The following is a 22287-nucleotide window of genomic DNA, read 5'->3' as shown; positions in this document are numbered from 1 at the left end:
TCCATGATTACAGTGGACCTATAGGACAATCCAGAATAATCTCCCTATTTTAACATCAGCTGATTAGGAACCTTAATTCCATCTATAACCTTAATTCCTCTTTGTGATAAACATGACATATTCAGATGTTCTGGGGATTAGGATATAGAGTTTTTTGGGGAATGTCAGTCAGTCTGCTATAGTTAGGAACAGTGATTTTAGTCAGCACTATATTCACTACCCCAATTACATTCACTACCCCAATTGAATTGTTAAGGAATAGGGTGGAAGTAGAAGGAATCATGAATAAGGAATCAAAAGATCAAGGTCATAGTTTTGCCCAACTCATAAATTGGCTTTAGAAAAGTCATCTGATCCCTGGACCTTAATGTCATAAGTTTTAGAATGGGGTCATTTGATTAGTAAATATTCAACATCCTTTTCTTTTTTTTTTTTTTTTTTTTTTTTTTTTTTTTTTTTTGAGACGGAGTCTCACGCTGTTGCCCAGGCTGGAGTGCAGTGGCGCGATCTCGGCTCACTGCAAGCTCCACCTCCCGGGTTCCCGCCATTCTCCTGCCTCAGCCTCCTGAGTAGCTGGGACTACAGGCGCCCGCCACTGCGCCCGGCTAATTTTTTGTATTTTTAGTAGAGACGGGGTTTCACTGTGGTCTCGATCTCCTGACCCTGTGATCCGCCCGCCTCGGCCTCCCAAAGTGCTGGGATTACAGGCTTGAGCCACCGCGCCCGGCCTCAACATCCTTTTCAATTCCAAAATGCTGTGGCTTGATTCCAATCCATAAGCCTTAGTCATTTACATACATGTCTTCCAAGTTTATGAAAAAAATAAAAATTTGCCAGTTACCACTGTCATAACTCAGGAAAACTAAAAAATAGATAGTTCAGGAAAATGATATTCAAGGATAACAAAAAACCAAAAACAGACTAACCAAACCAAAACAAAGCAAGCCAAGCAAGACAAAAACCTGGAAACAACGACAACAAAAAATCAACCGACAGAAACTGCTAAGAAGACAATTATGTCTCGATATCATAATGTGAAAGAACAAATCTTACCTAGTAAGGATGAGCTTCTCGGAATGAAAAAAAAAATCCAAGAGGAACCAGAAAATGACATCCTCTTTCATTTCAAAGCTTCCAGACATATTGCTATCCTCTTACCTGTACCCAACCCTTTAGTTCAAATTATTTATTTATTTATTTATTTTTGAGATGGAGTCTCATTCTGTCACCCAGGCTGGCGTGCAGTGGTGCAATCACGGCTCACTGCAAGCTCCGCTTCCCAAGTTCACGCCATTCTCTTGCCTCAGCCTCCCAAGTAGCTGGGACTACAAGCACCCGCCACCGCACCTGGCTAATTTGTTGTATTTTTAGTAGACACGGGGTTTCACTGTGTTAGCCAGGATGGTCTTGATCTCCTGACCTCATGATCCACCTGCCTCGGCCTCCGAAGGTGCTGGGATTACAGGCGTGAGCCACCGCGACCGGCTGAGTTTAAATTATTTAGGAGGATCGGTGACTGTGTGGGGGCTGGCATTTCGTTTGGTACTAAGAGACATTCTGTTGGAGTTATTACTATGTTAAATATTAAACATTTTCATCAATATCCAGGACAAAGAAGCATAAAAAACCAGTTAGTTAAATTGAAGATGACACCCAAGAGTAAAAATATCCTCTAGTAACTTGCAAAAGAGCATCAGAGTGCGGTTGAAATGTGGTGCTGACTTTTGCTTGAAGGTGGGGGACTGACCTCAAATAATCCTTCCCAGTTCTGTGGTTATTTGATTTTATTAGATTTAGGACAAAGTACTACTTTAGCTATATTACAAAATATTATTACTAAATAATGAGCTTCCATTCTAGAAGATTAAAACAATGCCTCACAGCTCCAAAATAGAGAAGCATGTATAGTGTTTTATACTTTTATATGCTCGTTTTATAGTGCCATCCAACTTCTCCTTTTTTTTTTTTCTTTTTTTAAACACGCAAGCAAATTAGATAACTGGGACTCCCAAAAAAGCAAGGAATGCAATGTCTGAGAAGTAAAGAAAGACATGACTCAGTTTTATCCCCCTTTCAGATGTCTGGAAAATGGAATATTTGATCAGTACCTGGATTTTGTGCCCACTGCTATTAAAGAACATTACTACGTGCCTATTGCTATCCTAGGACACCTTCCTGTATACCTCTGAAATATGCAGAAAAATGCTGATATATGTTTGAGCAACAGTCAGTCTCCCTGGATCAAGTAGGGCAAAGGCAATCTTTCTACAGTCTGTAGCAAGGAATTCCATGGAGGGCAGGCCACCTAAAGGTTCTGTCAACTTAGCTTCATAACCATAAGTTGGAAATTTACACTATCTGATTTCTAGTCTTTCTGTTACTAAGGGTGAAACGTTGGCATTTAAAACTACAGTTATCTTTCTTTTGCACACATTTTGATTTTTTTCCTATGATAATTTAGGATCTGATTAAAGCTGCCAAATAATACAGGTCTTGGTGAAGAGGGTTGGAAACACTGAAAAATCTGAGAAGTTATTTTGGTAGAACTTGTGTGCAGCGGATGGTTCTTGTTATATACAAACACTACTGCAAATTTTTGCCAGCAGGAAATCGTCTAAATGCAAGTTAGTTACCATATGAGGTAATAATGGGATGCACAGGGACTGTTTGCAACCCCAGCAAGGATATTGCTGGTATGCTTCTCCAGGATTTCCAGGGACTCATTATTATTTAATATTTCAAAAATTATACGCTACAAATGTGCTAAGCAGTGAACAGAGAAGCAAAAATTAACAAGCTCTTAGCCCTCAGGGGATGTCCTATGTTCTAGATGAGACAACATTCATACACAATTCCCAAAAAGTTCACCACTAAAAAGGAAAGGGAATTTTCTATCCGATTATAAATAGAGATTGAAATTCTATCAGAAACCATTTTACTGTTTTGTGATAAGGGTAGAATTAAGACATCATTCAGGTAGCTAGAGTTAATCTATGGTCACTGATCTTTGTTTTTCTTAAAGAATTACAAAGAAACTGATCTTTTTGAATGCTTCTGAAGGCTCCAAGGACTAGAATTTTAGATGTCCTTTTCAGTATAATAAAAAGAGCAAAATGTTATAGACATGAGTCTTAATCACATTTTGAGACTTACTAGATTATATCTGTGTTGTAAAAAGACAGTCAATTCTTAAGGTCACATTTTGACACTTCCCTCAGGCAGAAAGCACATAACTAAGCTTTGTGAGGCATGATAATGGGGTTAAACATAGCAGTTTCTGTAGACTCTTAAAAAATGTATAATCTCCCTCTTTGTACAACAGTAAGCCATAGTAGCATTCTCAGCAATATAATACCAGTTGTAATTTATTTATGTATTGTTTTGTTTTATTTTTACAACAGCCCTTTGAAAGAGGCATTATGTCTTCATTTTATGGATGAGAAAGCTGAAGCTCAGAAAGGTTGAGCAAATTACCCACAACCACACAGCAATGTGCAAAGCCAGGATTAGAATCTGGTCTGTTTTTTCCCCAAAGCCTTTACTTGTTGCACTATGCTACACCACTTCTCTAATGGAGGTGCAGATTTTATAGGTGACAATTCTGACATCTTCACCGGCACGGATACTATTCTTTTACATTTTTACGATGTGAAAAACAAGAAAAATTTCTGTTAAAATTATATAGGTTACATTTTTCCAAAACATAATGAAGACTTGAGTTTGTGATGGGGGATTGCTGGATAAACATTCGAATGTTCAGGACCAGAGCCCAAGACTTTGTCTTTGTTCCTGCCTAATCCACCCACTGGAAGAGGACCTCTGCTTTGTACTAGAGACCTTGTTTCTTCCTTCCCTCTTATGCAAATGTCCTGGGTTAGCATGGTCTCTCGCGCTTCTAAGCCCTAGCATATGGTCTGTTCTCTGCCTAAAGTATGGTTTTTTTTTCCTCGTCTTTGTCTGGCTAATCAACTCCTACTCATCTTTCAGTTCTCAGCTGAAGAATCATTTCCTAGGACAGCCCTCCCTGACCCCTAGACTTGGTCTATTCTTCTGAACTCCAGCTCTTTACTCTTCTTACCATCTATTAAATACTACCACAATTCCTTATTTAAAGTCTGTTTTCCCCTAAAGGATGTGAGGCCATATCTGTCCTTATTGGAACTTGATACATGTAGACATTCAATATTGATTTGTTGGATCAGCAAATGGACAATTGCCTTTACTTAGGAAGACATTCTTGTCATGAAAGACCTAGATGAACCAAAGTGGTATTCAGTGAGGGAGACAGGATCAGCTTAGCCAACTACTCTAGTCTTTTCTTTGCATCTTTCTTTCCATGCCTTCTCCTACCATTAGACATAGTGGTGGGACTTTAGAGAAAAAAGGACAGAAGGGTCATTCTGAGACCATTCTGAGACATAGAGTCAGACTGACTCTATACTTATCCTTATCCTTATGCTAAAAATGCATAAGTAGCCCTCATAGCTCACAATAGGTCTGGCTAATACCCTGGAAAGAAGAGCTGATAAGATTTGGGGTTAAAACTATGTCTGGCTGAGAATAGAGTATCCATTGGTTAGGCCTGTACTCTATACATTGCTTGTAAAATGGACCAAGTCAGATATCTGGCAGAAGACTTGGGATTCAAGAATAAAAACCATTTTCATTAGAGCAATAGCTAAACACAAAATCCATCAGAACTGAAGTCTTAAGACTTGGAATCCAGGGCCAGCTCTGCTGTTACCTATTTGTGGGGTCCTGGGGAAGGCATGGTCTTGGTCTCATTTCTACCCTCCCAGAGTTATTCAAAGGCTCAGATGAAAGCATGCATGGGAGAGAATTTTAATATTTATAAAACATAAACTTACTCGTGTTGTAGTTCATTCTGCTTTAGAACATTCTCCACAGTGACAATATCTTCTGCTTTAACACGGAAGTCAACTGTACTGTGAGGTTTGATTTGTGTGACAGAATCTGGCTTCCAGAAGTCAATCTGAATAAAGGGCAAGATAAACTATATTGGATACCTATAATTCAATGGGTGAATGATCATCTGTGAGCATGTTATTGCTCTACTCAATTGAGTTATTTTCAAAATCAAATCATTCATGAAATTTGTTGAAAATATTTCCTTTGAGTGAACAAGGGTTGGAACCAAGCAGTTAGATGTTGATAAAACTGTTTACAAATACATATATAACCTTGATTGATTATCAATGAACATGAAAAAACATATAATCATTTCCCATAATGCTAGTTAGTTGTATTCTGTAACTGTTCTTTTCTATTTATTGATTTTCTGGATCACTAGCTTATTGGGGTAGTAGTGTTGTGGTAATGGATCTATGTGTTAGATGAATGATGAATTAACTAGAACTACAAAAATTAATGGAGAAATGTAAAGCTATTTTACTTTTTAATGGACTTATGCGTTTTTCTTGGAACTCAATTCTGTGCAAGTCACAGTAATATGCGGAACCAGGAGCATCCCTGACCTCTGGTGGATACATCAGGAAGAAAAATGATATCTTTTCACAATGGGTATATTGGCACTGTGGCTGGAAACAAATTGCTCTTGGGGATCCAGTCATGTACCGACATTTTCATTTATTTTGTTACTCATCAACTATTGTTGAGAACCTATGATATGCTAGGCTCTGTGTCTGAGACTAGGAATACATTAGTGGGCAAATCAAACACGGCCTTTGTCTTTATAGGGGAGACGTTAGAGAATATGAAGCCCAAAACAGCATTTTTTAAAAAATCTGTGGATGTGTGGTTTTAAGTATCACTTTTCAGTGGAAAAATATTAACTAAAACATACTGCGTCTTGTAGGTGTCTGTTTTTCTCTTCTTTGCTTGTGCTAAGTGGAAGCCTAGAAGTCTGAGGTCAGCCTGACATTGGGTCTTTCTTTGTCCCTGTGTCTCAGCCAATCTCTGTTCAGATGTTTGCACATTGCTTTGGGGCTAGAAATGTGTCTGATGGTGCTATTTAGGACCACTGCTTGGAAACTTGGAAGGGAGTCTGCGCAGACTTAGAGGCTGTGCAGCAGAAACTGACGAGGTAATACTATAAGACATCTCAGTTTCAGATACACTTGTGGGGCTCCCAGTAACCTATATTCTGTCCTGGCAAGCTTCAAACCACTGTAGATATTTAGAGGTGGTGAGTCATGAAGCAGGCCCATAAGGAATGTCAGGGCCATGGGAGGCAGGGATACTGGCATTCCAGAAGAAAAAAGCATGAGGTGAGGTGAGTGTCACAAAGGGATTGAAAGGAGAGAGTATCAATGTTTGGATAAGGATTGGCTGTAGAAGGTGACCTAGTGAGTCAAGGATGAGAGGGTTCAATGAAGTGTGGAAGTATAAAGACATGCTAAGAATAGGACAGAGAAAGCAAGGGACTGGTGACAACTTCTAGTTAGCCAACATTGTGGAGAGAAGGGCAATGAAGATAAGCACATTATAAGAGAAAGCGTATTTTTGAACCTTAGCTCTGAATTTTGTTCCTAAGAAACACCTGTCATTCTATGGTGTGGTGGGAGAGGGAGGGATGTCTTTATTATAGACGACAAGGTTGAGAATTGGCAAAACACATAGAGTCCTCCACGTGTCTGTAGCTGACCTGACAGTGTCCTGCTGGTACATAATTGCGGGGACCTTTTAGTGTGCTCCGTGTACTCCCGTTGCTAAGATCTGCTCTCTGTGCCTGAGGGTTCTTTCCTATAGAACTGGGAAAAGTCAAATTCTCAGCTCCAGGTAGACACGAGGTACCAAGGAAATTACTCTTTGTGGTTCAACCAATAATCCTGAATAGCGAATGTTGAACTACTCCAACTCCTTCACCTCTTAGGTGGGATAATTCTGAAGTGTGTTGTTTGTACACATTCCTAGCGTTTCCCTGTGGGTTTACCTCCAGTTGTCCTCTGGTAGCTGGCTTAACACCGTTTCCTTTGTTGGCTGCCTTTACTTCTATGTAGCACTCCCCACTTCTTTACCAGGGCTCCCTGCGCTTCCCAGACAAAATTCTTTCCCTTGAATCTTTGTCTCGGGGTCTACTTTGGAAGAGCCTATATTAAGATGCCAGCTTTCCACTCAAAGCATCAAATGCCTGCATGATGTTCTTGGTGGTGGTTCTAGCAGAACCTTGTGTATATCTAGTGCCGCTTCAGAACAGCTTAATTGATTATAAATGGTTTTCTTTCTAATATCAAACTGAAAATTGCCATCTGTATCCTCCTAAGCTCTTACCCATTGGTCCTAGCTCTGCCAAGTATTAGAAGAGTATATGTATATATGTAGAGAAAGTGTTACTTTTAAGATTACGGTATGAGCATTATGGATTCTTTAAGAGGGGGCAAATAAATCTCATAAATATGTTTGACAGAAACTTACAGACCTAACCTGAGGTTGCTTAAAAATTTCAGTTTGATATGGAGAAAACTAGTTAGCAAATCTGTCAACATAGAACTCTCTGGAGTGCCGCGTGTGTGACACAGACCCCCTATACTGAAGTTAGTCTCTGGTACTTCCTAGGAGAAACATGGCTAGAAATCAGGAGTGATGCTATAGTCTCACAGGTGTTTACCTGTGCACCAAATATGAATACAGGTATTAAAGTCAAAGTAATAAGGTGATAAATTTCAGAAATTACTAAGACCTTGTGAATGAGATGTATGTCTGAAATATAAACATGGAGTAAAATATAGGATGTAGATGTAGGGAATTAAACTATACATTATGAAGTTAGAAAACTGAAGTTATAAAATTATAAATGTGACAAAGAACCATACAGAACATTTATTGGATGATTAAGAGATATCTTTAAATGATAGCATTATATTAATTTAATCAGTCGGCTGCCTAACAACTAAAGAATCCTTCCTAAAATATCTCGGAAAGCTAGCCCAAAAGCAAGATAAAGTAGCATGCCAACCTGAAATTTTTCTGGGAATAAGATTGGCCAATAAAAATATAAATATTGGTGTTGGGGATCTTTGTTTCTTCAGAAATTTGCATGAATTTGTTTCTTCATGTTGCATTTGACTATAAGTCAAACATCTGATAGGCTTTTCATTTATCTTGGTGAAATTTTCCTTTTTTGTTGGAAAAGAAAGCAACTTCTACTCAAGGCCCAATTCCAGACAGCAGGGAGGAACTTACCGGTACAGTAGGAATGACAAGAACATTGGAAGACAGTAACCATGTTACTCTAGGTATAGAGAAAAATGCACCTTAAATTTGAGAAACACAGACTTCAAGACAGTCCAGAGAAAAGTGAATAGGTTTTATAGTGAATGCCTCCAATAAAGGAAAAAGTACAACCCTGATTGTGAGGAGATAAAATAAAATCCTTACTATTCAATTATAGATGAGAAAAGAGGGGCTACTGGAGTACAGTGTGGTTACAAATCTGTCCAATATATTCAGCATTTAAAAGGACATGTTCAAAAGCTGAGAGGAAGGACACATGGCCAAGGATGAATACAAAGACTGGATGCCCTTGTAATGATCTTATCAGGAAGGCTACAGACCAGAATATGCTGTTCCCATAATTGCTAAGGAGAATAAAATCTCATTTCAATCATGTTGAAAATAAAAGAATAAAGAAGAAATATGTTGGGTCCAACTGCTTGGAGCTAAACCATGATGTCTGCAGCCAGAGGAAAGAAAGAAGCCCTATTTAACTCTTTTTTGGCTTCTGTGTTTTCCAAGAGAGAGTTACACTATCCCTTGTTTATTCGATTACTACTGAGAGATGAAATTACCACAAGGATAAGTAAAGAGTTTTTCATGTTATGATTTAAGCAGAAATACCTTCTTTGGAAAGAGAACATTGAGGCCCAAGGTAGATGAGGACATAGGTGATTGATTATACCAGCCATATAAATTGTATTCAAAATTTCAGACCTAATGATAGTAATAGCAGCAAACACATGTAGTTCTTACTATTTAAGTTCTAAGTGCTTTACCTATATTAATTCATTTACATCTCACAACAATCCCCTACATAAAATAGTATTATCGTCTTCATTTTACAAATGAGGAAGTTGAGACCCAGAGAGGTGTCCAAGTTTGACTAACAAGTAGTAGGGCTAGGAAATGAACCCAGGCAGTCTGAGTCCAGACTCTCTGCTCTTGACCACTATGAAATGCTGAATTTTAGATAATTAAAAAAAAATACTGCAGATGTGATTGCAGAACTTTCTCAGCAATCTTGGAAGAATCAGAGCTTGAAGGGCTCACTGGGGAGTAGAGGGAGCAAGTTTTAGATTTTATAGACAAGAAAACAGGTGAAGCCCAGAAGCAGGAGCTGCTGGGGCCTGGCATGGATTCTGGCAAAGCTGCAGAGTAAACTGGAAGCAGATGGATTGTGAATGCTGAGAAAAGGAAGCTGTGGTCTCTGGGAGTCAGTATAGTTTAAAGCAAGAATAAGTCAGGCCCAATTAACTTCACCTTATTTTTGGATGACAGCACTAACTTGGTAGAATGTTGAATCTTGATCTTAGTAAAGTATTTGATGAAGTCTCTGCATTGATATCTTTCTTTATAAACCAGAAAGCGTCAGGCAGAGTTACCCCTAGGTAACACCCCACCAGTTTGGGTAGTTGAGTAAACTCATGCAAGGAGACTAGGTTAACGAATCACTTCAGTGCTTAACATTATGTCTGGTACATTGGAGATTCATGATAAATATGTACTGAATGAGTGAAACATGAAGAAAGCCTCTAATTCAGTGACTCCTGACCTACTTAATATTTTCTTTTATCAGTGACAAGGATAAAAGTTGAACAGGCATGATTATCAAACTCGCTGGAGATACAAAGTTAGGGGGAAGAATTATTGCCCTGGATGACTGAATTAGTCTCCTAAAAGATCTCAACATGCTGAAAACAGCTATCAAGATAAATCTTAAAAGTGTAAATCTAAAATGCTACATATAGGTGAAAAAAGTCAATTAGGTAAGCACAGAAGGAGGGATACCCTGTTCGAGGGTGATTCATGTGAGGAAAAAAAATTTACCTAATGGTTTTGATTGAACACAGATTTAATATAAGCTTATAGTGTTCTATGACTGCCCAAGATGCTAAAAGGAATCTTAGGCACCATTAATAAATGTCTGCTTTACAAATGAAGGCAAGCAACGGCCCTGTAGTATGTATTAATCAGAGCACACCTGGAGGTCCATTGTCAATTCTGGTAACTACATTTAAAAAAAGAAATGTAGACAGAAAGACTGAGCTGTATCTAGAGGTGAGCAGAATGATCAAGAGTCTGTAAACCAGTTTTAAGAAAAATTACAGAAAGCCTGAAAAAGATAAATCTTAGAGGTAACATGATATTTGGCTCAGCTAAGCCCAACAGGTCAAAGTTAGAGAAAGAAGTTTTCAGCTCAGAATAAGGAAGCAAACAGTTGGAATGATTTGCAAGGCAAGTGGGCTATTCCAAAAAGTAGTAAACGAACTATTCCCGGAATTACTCAAACAGGTTTTACCAGGGGTAGCAACTGCGGATGCTGTTTCCCAGAAGGAAATTCTGGATTTGAGTGAATCGCCAGAATAGATGAGTTTATATTTCTTTCAATTCTGAACTTCTGAGCCTGTGATTATGACACTATCCACCTTCTTCTTCCTTCCTCTAGGCCTTAAAAGCTACAGAATGACTATACATGTGTATGTGTGTGTGTGTGTGTGTGTGTGTGTGTGTGTATAAGCTAGCAGATTATTTTAGTTTATATATTTATGAAAAAATGGCATTGGCCCAAGTGGAACTACTGTATTTGTGGTCGGCAATAGCTTCCTGCTATATTATATATACAGTTTAAAATGTCAGTTCTCACCTCGTATATAGTGGATAAAAAAAAAATAGCACAGAGATGTCAGTTTTTTGAAAGCAAAAGAGAAGTATGAAAATCACTCATGGCTTTTTACCTTCTTTTTCCCCCTTATGTCATATCATTAGGGGGACCTGAATCAAGGTCATGCAAACCCAAGCTGTTTGATTTGGAATGAAAGAAAATCAAAGAGGACAGATGATACATGGGATGTGGAAATGAATTTGAAGTTGGACAAAAGCCCAGTTTTTCAGTAATATCCAGGTTGATCATTTTTCTCTTTTGCCTTAGAAGGAAAGTGACTGCACATTAGATGTTCTGTGACCTTCGTGACAGTTCCAACTCATCCAGTTGTCACTCTGTCAGCTCTTTTAAAAGTTACCATGGATTTATAATGCTACAGGGCTTATGGCAATCTAATTTAGGCAGAAATAGAAGACATTATGGCATTAAATGTTTTCCAAGATTTTATTTCTTGCTACCAAAAGTGCTATAGTTAACATTTCATGTTTTTTTTCCCATTGTTGGAATCACAGTGCGATCTAAGATTTTAAATTACATGTGAAGCAAATCAAAATTGTTACTTACCTGGGTGGTGCTGGCCAAATTGCAGATTACGTTAATGTGATTTTCATCTTCAACGTTAACACGGAACACCTTTTCGCTGAATAGTGAGATAGTAGAAGCACAGAAAATTTAAATTGAGTGATGTGTCCAAATCTTGGGGCTAGTAAGGAAGAAGGACTTGCTCCTTAAAGATGGCTTACTTACCCTTCAAAGTGCTCACCACCATGATGAGCAGATGCCAGGGCCACAGTTGCCAGAACCAAGAGCGCCAACATTGTGTCTGACTAGGCCTCGTGGGTAGGTCTCATCTGCTTTTATAATCCAGAGTGTTCTTTGCTTTCTTCTCCTGATTGCAAACAGGTGCTACCATATCTTGATTAATAGTTTTCCTGGCATTGTTGCCTTGGTAGCTGTGTAAAGTCTGAGAGAGTATCTCTCTCAACACCTGTGGAAATAGAGTAAACACTCTCAAATTCAACTTATTTTGGATATCAGAACTTGAATAGCCTGGGAGTAAATTAGATTTAAATAAAATCTATTTTGTATTTTTTTCCATTTTGAATTGAGAATTACATACAATAAATTCTGCAGATTTTCGTGTAAAGTTTGGTGAATTTTGACAAATGTATAAACCCATGTAATAAACATCTCCAACAAGATATAGAACATTTTCATCACCCTAACAAATTCCCTTGTGCACTTTTCCAGTCTATTTCTGTACTCCTCTCAGGCAAATGTTACTCTGATTTCTAGCTTTATACGTTAATTTTGCCTGTATTAAAATTAATGTAAATGAGATTATACTATATATATTCCTTTGTTTCTGGCTTCTATCATTCAAGATAATGTTTTTGAGATTTATCAGTATTTTTGTTTGTATTACCATTATTACTGTTAATATTATTTTTGAGACAGAGTCTCGCTCTGTCGCCCAGGTGGGAGTGCAGTGGCGTGTGATCTCAGCTCACTGCAACCTCTACCTCCTGGGTTCAAGTGATTCTTGTGCTTCAGACTCCAGAGTAGCTAGGATTACTGGAATGCACCACCATGCTTGGCTAATTTTTGTATTTTTAGTAGAGACACAGTTTCCCTCTGTTGGCCAGGATGGCCTTGAACTCCTGGCATCAAGTGGTCTGCCTGCCTCAGCCTCCCAGAGTGCTGGGATTACAGGCATGAGCCACTGTGCTTGGCTTTGTTGGCATTATTGGTTTATTACTTTTTATTAATAAGTGATATTCCATTGTATGGATATGTCATAATTTGTTTAGCTGTTTTACTGTTGAGATATTTGTGTTGTTTCCAATTTTGTGTTATTATTAATAAGGCTGCAATAAATATTTTTGTACAAGTTCTTTACTTGGCATATGTTTTCATTTAAGGGGGGTGAACATGTGAGTGGAATTGTTAAGCAATAGTGTAAATCTAAGTTTAACACAATAAGATTCTGCTAAACATTTTTTCCATCGTGGTTTGTACCATTTTAAGCTTCCATCAGTATCTAGTCGCTTTGTGTTCTCTCCAACACCTTGTTATTTTTAGTATTTAATTTTGGTATTTCTAATGAGTATAAAGTGGTATCTAATTCTTATTTTAACTTGTATTTCCCTGATGATTGGTAGTGGTGAACATCTTTTCATGTGTTTATTGATCATTTGCAAATCTTCTTTTGTGAAGCATCTATTGAAGTCTTTTGCCTTTTTAAAGAAATTGGTTGTGCTTTAATTCTTGTGTTGTAGCTGTTCTTTATATAGTATGGATACAAGTCCTGTGTTAGAAATATGTGTTCCAAATATTTTTCCTGGTATGTGGCTTGCATTTTTATTTTCTCAATGTTATCTTTTGATGAACAGATGTTTTTAATCTTGATAAAGCTTGTTTACCAACATTTTTATTTTATAATTAATGCCTTCACATTTTTTCAAAGGAATTTTTGCCTATCTCAAGGTTTCAAACACATTCACCTATTTTTTCTTATAAGAGATTTGTAGTTTGAGGTCTTTATGTAAGATATGAGTCTTTAGTGTAAGATATGAGAATCATTCATTTTTAAAATATGGATATTCAGTAGATCCACTATTATTTGTTGAAAAGGTTTTTCTCACATGTTCTAGCACTTTCTCTATGGATCTCAATGTATGGTAATGGCTCTTTAACCTTTATAAAAACTTGTTTATCATGAGAAGCAAGGAGACAAACCAAAATTAGGGACATCCTCCACAAAAACTGACTTTTACCCTCTAGAAATGTCAATATTATGAAAGATAAAGGCTGAGATACTAGTCCAGATTAAAGAAGACTAAAGAGACGTCCTAGATTGGATCCTAAGTTATACACACACATAAAATGCACTAAACACCATGTTAGCCCTGGGAGGCATTAAGGTGAGCCCCAATTCACTGACCAGGGTTGTTATGGATGGTAGAATTACCCTAGACTTCCTCCTTGCAGGCCATGGTAGGGTTTGTGCAATAGTTAATATTGTTAACAATAGTTAACCATCAATGTCTGCCTTAGAAAGACAGGCAGCTGTTTCCTTAAGTTTCAGTATTGACTGTTCCATTTCACCTGAGGCAATAATCTGCGTACAACATTTTTTTTTTTTTAAACTTAAAGAGCCATTACCATACTTTGAGATCCATAGAGAAAGTGCTAGAACAAGTGAGAGTTGGTCAGGCACTAGACAACTGCATGCCTCACGGGAAAAATAACCAAACATAGGCAAAGGAGATCCTCAGAAGCCAAGAGACAAAATGTCATCGTATGCATTCTTTGTGCAAATTTGCCAGGAGGAGCACCCAGATGCTTCAGTCAATTTCTCAGAGTTTTCTAAGAAGTACTCAGAGAAATGGAAGACCCTCTCTACCAAAGAGAAAGGAAAATTTGAATACATGGCAATGGCAGACAGAGCCTTCGTGAAAAGGAAATGAAAACCTATATCCCTCCTAAAAGGGGGAAAATAAGTTCAAGGATCCTAATGCACCCAAGAGGCCACCTTCAGCCTTTTTCCTGTTCTGTTCTGAGTATTGCCCCCAAATCAAAGCAGAACATCTCGGCCTATCCATCAGCAATGTTGTAAAGAAACTGGGAGAGATAGAAAATAACACTGCTGCAGATGACAAGCAGCCTTACAAAAAAAAAAGGCTGTGAAACTGAAAGAATAATATGAAAAGGATATTGTTGCACACTGAGCTAAGGAAAGCCTGATGTAGCAAAAAAGGGAGTCATTAACTCTGAAAAAAGCAAGAAAAAGAAGGAGGAGGAAGACGAGGAAGATGAAAAGGATGAGGAGGAGAAAGATGAAAAAATGAAGATGAAGAAGATAATGATAAGTTGGCTCTAGTACAAGTTGTTCCCCTTGTCTATAAAGCATTTAAATCCCCTGTAAACCCTCATTCCTTTGAAAGAAAAAAATGAAAGGTAAGCCTGCCTAAGATATGTTTTTAAACTATTTATACTATCTTTTTCTGTATGGTTAGCACACTACTAAATATATTTTCTGATTGTTCTGTCCTGGTGGCATTTTCAATAGACACTAACGTTGCCTGCTACAGTACTGGGGTTGTAAATGGGCGTGGAAATTTAATGTAGGTTCTTGTCATTGCACAGTTCAAATTAGTTATATATGAGGATGGTAGTGTTTTCATCTTCAGTTGTCTCTGATGCAGTTTATATAAAATAATCATTGTTCAGTTAACTGAATACCATGCTGTAATTGCAAAAAAAAAAAAAAAAAAAAGCCACAGCTGTTTTGTTGATGTTCTCAATGCTTCGATGAAAGTGTTTTTATTAAACAAATTAAAGCCCAATTACATAACCTTCTGGATATGAAGGATATAAATGGTCTATATATTGATACTCTATCAACACAACTGATTAAAAAGTTGAAAATTTAGGCAATTCGTTGACTTTGACAAGTCTGCTTCTTTTGTGGGTGTTAATTATTTCCTTTTCTGCACAGTCTCATAGTATTTTGATTTTATTTCTTCATATTGTTTCTTTATTTCTGTAGTCTAGTTGAATATTTGTGAAACCTTCTCCTTTCCCTGAGATTATAAGCTCCTCGAAATATCAAACTGTCTCATTCATTTTAATTTGTTCTTTAGCAAGTGCAAGGTACTTTGTTGAGTGGAAGGATATAGAAATAATGACAATCTGACATTTTCACAAGAAAGCCAGATTATTTTGACATTGTTCAGTAATTACATTATAGGGAGAGTAATATTCAGACAAATATTGCTTTCCTAGGAAAGTCAAATTTTATTCTTCCCTTGGGTTAATAGCAAACATACCTTCCAGAATTCCCTTTTGGTTATGAAAATTTACATCAAATAAAAATTATAAACTTATCTGAAGTCATAAAATCATCTTATTCTGACCCATGTATGTATTCTTAGAATTGACAATTTCCTTTTAGCTTCTTAGACTCTTCTCTATTTTCAGAATTAATGATCGAGTGGTGTACACATAAAATGTTTTTTCCCAAGATCAGCTAACTGGGTGCATTCAGGGTGGTATGGTCATAGACATATGGGATGTCTTTTTTACACTATGCTTTGGGTACCACAAAAATGATACATCACAACATTTGCTTATTCATGGATTTGTTCTAAATTATCATAACTTAATCTGCTTCGTACACCACATTTTAGTCTGTTGCTGATTCTTCCAGATTATAACCTCATTGCTCACTGTTCTGTTTTATGTATTTTCCTCCCCACTGACCTTGCCTTTTGGATTTGGCTTTTGTTAATGTCTTTCTAGCTTCAGCTTTTGCAATCCATCAACCCCAATTTGGGTTCTTTCTTCACTTCACTTCCCTAAGTTCCCCTTGTTTGCAACCAAAATTAAAAGTAAACTAGCTAAACGAGAGAACTTGTTATTTATATAACTAAAAAGTTTAGCAATAATGCTGACATCACAGGTTTAGTTGATGATATTGAAACCACCTTTGCAAAAATTATAACAGCAAGAAAATTATGACAGTGAAAAAAAATCTGACCTGACAAACTCCATTTTGCATCTAACCTCCAGGCTGTTCTTGTATATTCCTGATTCCTCAGTGTAGGCTTGAACTAACTTTGTGAGGAACTTAGTTTATAGTTGAAATTTGAAACAAATATGATAATATCCCTTTCCCAAAATAAACCCCCTGCTTGCCTGGGGACCAGACTGCCTTTGTAGGCCTAACAAATTAGTCACAAGATTAGAAATTATGGCGTAGGAACCTTACAGCTAGAGGCCACAAGACTCTAAACCTCTTCAATTGCTACTAGGGATAATATGACTGTTGTAAAACCTAAGATTGTTGCTTAAGATATTTTTCAGACCCTGTGCTCAATGGATCAGCTAGTACCACCCAGATCAATACACTGGCTCATCTGATCCTGTGGCCCTCTCCAGGAACGGACTCAGCATTAGAAAATGGTTTTGACTCCCTATGACTTCGTCTCTGACCCGACCAATCAGCACTCCCTGCTTCCTGACGCCCTTCCCAACAAATTATCCCTTAAAAATAAAACCCAATCTCCAAATTTTCAGGGAGATTGATTTGACTAATAGTAAAACTCTGGTCTCCCATTCAGCCAGGTCTGGGTGAGTTAAACTCTTTCTCTATTGCAATTCCTCTGTCTTAATAAATTGACTCTATCTGGGCAGTAAGCAAAATGAACCCATTGGGCAGTTACAATATTTGTTAAGCCTAGGCCTCTATATTTTGGTCACCTGTGTCATGTAGTTACAGGAAGGCCACTAATAAGTACAGCTTTGTATCCTAGTGGATTGGTAACCCTATTGAAAAGATAATTTCTTTTTCCCCGAAATTCTTTTTTTTTGAGATAGAGTCTCGGTCTGTCGCCCAGGCTGGAGTGCAGTGGCACAATCTAGGCTTACTGCAAGCTCCACCTCCCGGGTTCATGCCATTCTCCTGCCTCAGCCTCCCGAGTAGCTGGGACTACAGGCACCTGCCACCACGCCTGGCTACTTTTTCTGTGTGTGTGTGTGTATTTTTAGTAGGAGATGGGATTTCACCATGTTAGCCAGGATGGTCTCAATCTCTTGACCTCGTGATCTGCCCGCCTCGGCCTCCCAAAGTGCTGGGATTACAGGCGTGAGCCAACGCGCGCGGCTTTCCCCACCAAATGCTAAACCAAATATTTAGATTGAATCTCAGTGGACCTTCTTGGACATGTGCCTCTCTATCTGGAACCAATTCTTGTGGTCAGGATGGTGGGATGTGCTGGCTTGCTAGGCCAGCGTAATGGGATCATCCCTAGGACTCTGGCATAAACCTCATGCAAAATACTTAATGCAGCTACTACTGCTGCTGCTGTTGCGACCCTTTGCAGAAGAGATCTTGAGCAGTCCTCACTTCTGTTTGTCACCAGCTTCCAAGTCAAAGTGCAAGTCGTAGGTCAGTGCCCTTGCTACTAGGAGGCTGGGAAAGTGAGAGTCTGACTTTAACTTTGATGGTAAGAAGTGTCTCTGCCTACTATGACTCCTTAGCTAGAGCATTCCCCAGTCTTAGGGAGTGGGGTTCAGATCTGGACAGCTAAAAAGAGTGGCCAATATCCACTAAAGGACGACATAATTATTTGTGGATGGCTTGTGGTGTGCTGTACTTGGAACTGTAAACACACTGGAAAGTTTATCTCAATCCATACACTGTGATTCCACGGGAGGGCAATTAAGATTTTCAGGTAGTAATTAAAAAAAAATATTTTTGTTAGGTGTGAGGGAAATCAAAATATCTTTCCCCCAAATACACTTCTTTGACATATTTTGAGTTGTCTGTTCAGAAGGCCTGCAAACAGAAGTAACCCTGCAAGGTCTTTCATGGGGGAGGTTTACATCTGTGGAGAATCCACACTGATGCAGCCAGTTTTTCTCTGAGGCCTTCCTTCTCTCATCTGTCCAGATCTAGGGAAGATTAATTGAAGAGTCTGACCCCTTTAAAGGTCTGAAAGAAACATTTGCTATCTCTTCCCTCTGAGGGCTGCTACTTGTGAGGTTTCATCTGCATAACAAGGCCACTTTTGCTAGCCTTGCCTCTTCTTCCCCTCCCATAACCTGTTTTGTCATAGTCCAAGCCCTCATTCTTTCTGTATCCTCAAGATGCATTTGACCTTCTGAACCCCACTGGAAGGTGGAGAGTAATCAGTCTGTAGTTCTTCCCTGTATACACATTAATAGGTCTGTTTTTCTTTTCTCCAGGTTATCTGCATTTTGTGAGTTGATTTTTCAGCAAAACTTCAGAATGCGAAGGGGAAGTTTTTCCTTGGCTTCTACAGGCACGCAATATTTTTTCCATAGATTTTGAAATTTTTCTTTCTGTCTCATGTACATATTTTACATTTCTTTTTTACTTAAAGCTTTGGTGATTAATAAGGCAAGCGGCACCTTTGTGTCTGTCTGTGTTTCATGTAACAGCGTGAGATTTTGGAAACTCTCTAAACTGTCCACGGTGTGATAATTTATCCTACGTGATGTCTCAATTTCTGGAAAAGGATTTCCCCAAGCATTCCGTAATATTAAGTAGAAAAGGGTTCTGAGGTCAAATATATTTGCTTTAAACTAAAACAAACTCCTTTAGTGTAAGGTTTCTTGGAGTCTTTAATATGCATTACAAATCATCAAAAAGGGACTCTGCCATACAGCTACTTCCCAAGCATGTCTCACAGTAGAGGGTTTGGATAACAAAGTCCAGCTAAAATTAGAAGACTTATGACCACTCCTATGATTTCAGTGCATTTGGCTGTGGAATATTTTCTTCAAAATCATCAATTCAGACCAGTTATTTTGAGAATACATTTTGGGACGCTTTAGACAGAGTACATAATCACAATTACGTAAACTTAAAGATCTGGCCCTGTGGATTCGTGGTCTGTTTTGTTCAAAACCAAAGAATTTATTGTGATTTCAATGGTAAGGTTCTTGAGCTAAGTGTTGTGGGGTATTCAGACATAAAAAGGGCTTAATTGTGTTCTTTAATACCTGCGGTGCCAGGCAGGCAAACAGGCAAAAAAACTAAAGGAGTAGTTCTCTTGGCTCTTCTTTTTCTTTGTTTTAGGGTGTGAGTTTAACAACTGGGCCAAATGATGATTCTGGAAAAACCATTTTCTCAACCTGAGTGCTGCTTAGAACTGATGGGTAAGGAGTAAACAGAAGGCTGTCTTCTTCTCTGTTAAAATGGCCAGATGATACCAGGGAAGAGAGAGAAATCAGAGAATGAGTACTTTGTGTTAAGTCAGAGGAAGTTCCAATTACTGGGAGAAGCTCAAGTACTTTGTACATGTATTTGTGTCTGTTAAATATTGAATATGCTAAATCAAGTTAATCCTAAAGCTGACTACTTAACATATTTTAAGTTTGGCCTATAGGTTTCCCTGTACGTACTAAAGTACAAACTAAATAGAGGTGTATACAGACTGTAACCTACACTTGTGCCAATAACTGAGTTTTGGCCAATCAAAGGGGGCTAACTGTTCAAATCATGTTCAAATAAGGTAAATGCTGAGCTGTAACCAGTCTGGCTGTTTCTGTACCTCACCTCCATTTTCTGTATGCCACTTTTCTTTTTCTGTCCGTAAATCTACCATGTGACTGTGCCGGAGTTGCTGAGCCTACTCTGGCTCAGGAGACTGCCCAATTTACGAATTGTTCTTTGCTCAGTTAAACTCTATTACATTTAATTTGTCTGTAAACAACTAGGAACATTTTTATCTGAAAATTATTCCTTCAGAAATCCCGCATCATTTGCAAATTAAAATCACAATAAGATGCCATCTAACACAAGTTCGAATGACTATTGTTAAAAAGTCAAGAAATAACAGATATTGGTGATGTAGAGAAAAAACGATGCTTATACACTGTTGGTGGAAATGCAAACTAATTCAGCCCTTGTGGAAAGCAGTTTGGAGATTTCCTGAAGAACTAAAAATAGAACTACCATTTGACCCAGTAATCCCATTACTGGGGAAATACCCAAAGGAAAATAAATCATTTTAACAAAAGACACCTGCATTTGTATGTGTGTTGCAGCACTGTTCAGAATAGTAAAATCATGAGCTCAACCCACGTGTCCATCGGTGGATTGGATAAAGAAAATGTTGTATATACATACCACGCAATACTACACAGCCATAAAAAAGAAATGAAATTATGTCTTCTGCAGCAAACTTCATTGCAACTGGAGGTCATTATTCTAAGCAAATTAATGCAGTAACAGAAAACCAAATACTGCGTGTTCTCACTTATAAGTGGGAGCTAAACACTGGGTACACATGGACACAAATATGGGAACAATAAACACTGGGGACTCCAAAAAGGGAAAGGTAGAGGGGGACAAATGTTGAAAAGTTACCTATTGGGTACTATGTTCACTACTTGAGTGACAAGATCATCAGAAGCTCAAACCTCAGCATCATGCACTACACCTGTGTAACAAACCTGCACATGTACACCCTGAATCTAAAATTGAAAAAAGAAATCCTGCATTATTATCATTATCATTGATGAAGTTCAGAAAATGCTATTCCAAAATATGACTGTAGAAGAACCGAATATGCCACCTCAAAATATGCCTCTTTAGCCTAAGGATTATTTTGAGTTTATTATGGGAAACAAGAGACATAGGAGAAACTCTAAAACTAGAGTAGAAGTTACCATTTGTAAAAATAGTTACATCTTTTGAAAAAATTCCCTTTGTATGGTATCTCCGCTTTGTGCCAGGAAGAGAAGGATGACTCTAAATCACTAGAAGTATTATTAATAGAGAAGTATTGACTGAAACCTGCATAGTAAACCTCTCTCTGTTTCACTGGATGATGGTATTTAGTCTACCTTCTTAGATGTATATTCTTGATATTTACTCATTTTGCTTTGGGTAGCTCCCATGTATACATGATGTATACACGTTAATAAACTTCTGCTTGTTTTTCTCTTGTTAATCCATCGTTTGTTATAGGGATCCATCCCAATTGAAAGAGGAGAAATTATGTTTCCTCTCATATTATTATTGTCATTATTTCCTCCTCCTCCTTCTTCATCATCATCATATTCTATCATCAATTCCTAGACCAATTACTATGAAAATAGAACCTTGTTGCTTCAATTCTGGTGTTAAAAAGGCAATAGGATTTTATATTGTAGAAGAGGCAAGCTCCTAAATGGGGAGTAATTTCAGAAAAGAGTTAACTTCTGTTTGTTTGCATCCAATCAAAACAACTGATTGCTTCAGTCGATTCAGTAAAAATTCTCCTTTTATAGACCTTTCTTAACTGAACTGTCCAGTTGTTTGTGAGGCAGACAGAATTACCTTGTAACTTGATGGGTATAACTGATTGGTGACCTGATCTGCTGGTATTGCCCCAAGGACGGCAAAAACAACCTGAAAATGTTATACAGGTGCACCCATGGCCTGTTAGTTTTGTATAATTATACTTAATATTTGAATAAACTGTCTTTTTATGGATACGAAAAGAGATGCTAGTAAACATTTTCTTGGCTGGGTTTACTCTTTGGCATCTACTAATGTTGGTATATGGTTCTATTTTTATTTCCAACATGATCATCATCATTAATGGGCATAGTCTGCATATCTCTGGTGGGACTGTTGTTTGTTACTGAATTGCAGACCAGTATTTTGAAAGCTGGGAGATAAACACAATTGCTGCATTCCATAAATCTTACCACCTGAGTCATCAATTTGAGGCTCCTTATTGAAATAAGGAAAACATATTTAATCATGCAAATATTTGGAAACTCCAAGCGTATCTCTATTTGGAATTTGGGAGATAATTAAAATGGAGAAGTTATGATTGATTAGTACATGAAAAATGGACTAGTTAAAAGGCAGTTGGTTCTCTTTCTATTCTTATATCAACACTCCA

The 22287-nt window shown here is 37.9% G+C and overlaps 1 protein-coding gene across 1 annotated transcript in view; it reads right to left on the bottom strand.

Moving 5' to 3' along the window:
• LOC105470042 (carboxypeptidase B1) overlaps positions 1-11714 on the bottom strand; it is a 32696-nt gene extending 20982 nt beyond the window's left edge. Inside the window, exons 1-3 of the mRNA XM_011721752.3 lie at positions 11606-11714; positions 11423-11498; positions 4869-4993 (exon numbers count right to left, since the gene is read on the bottom strand). Of these exons, the coding sequence (XP_011720054.2) occupies positions 4869-4993; positions 11423-11498; positions 11606-11676 (272 nt within the window). The 5' untranslated portion in view covers positions 11677-11714. The remainder of the gene's footprint in view (positions 1-4868; positions 4994-11422; positions 11499-11605) is intronic.
• Positions 11715-22287: the final 10573 nt, after the last annotated feature.

The sequence above is a fragment of the Macaca nemestrina genome, chromosome 2 (genome assembly GCF_043159975.1).
Source record: "Macaca nemestrina isolate mMacNem1 chromosome 2, mMacNem.hap1, whole genome shotgun sequence".
In the NCBI taxonomy this organism is placed as follows: Eukaryota; Metazoa; Chordata; class Mammalia; order Primates; family Cercopithecidae; genus Macaca; species Macaca nemestrina.
The sequence above is the reverse complement of the archived record's forward strand: the minus strand, read 5'-3'. Positions and strand labels throughout refer to the sequence as shown.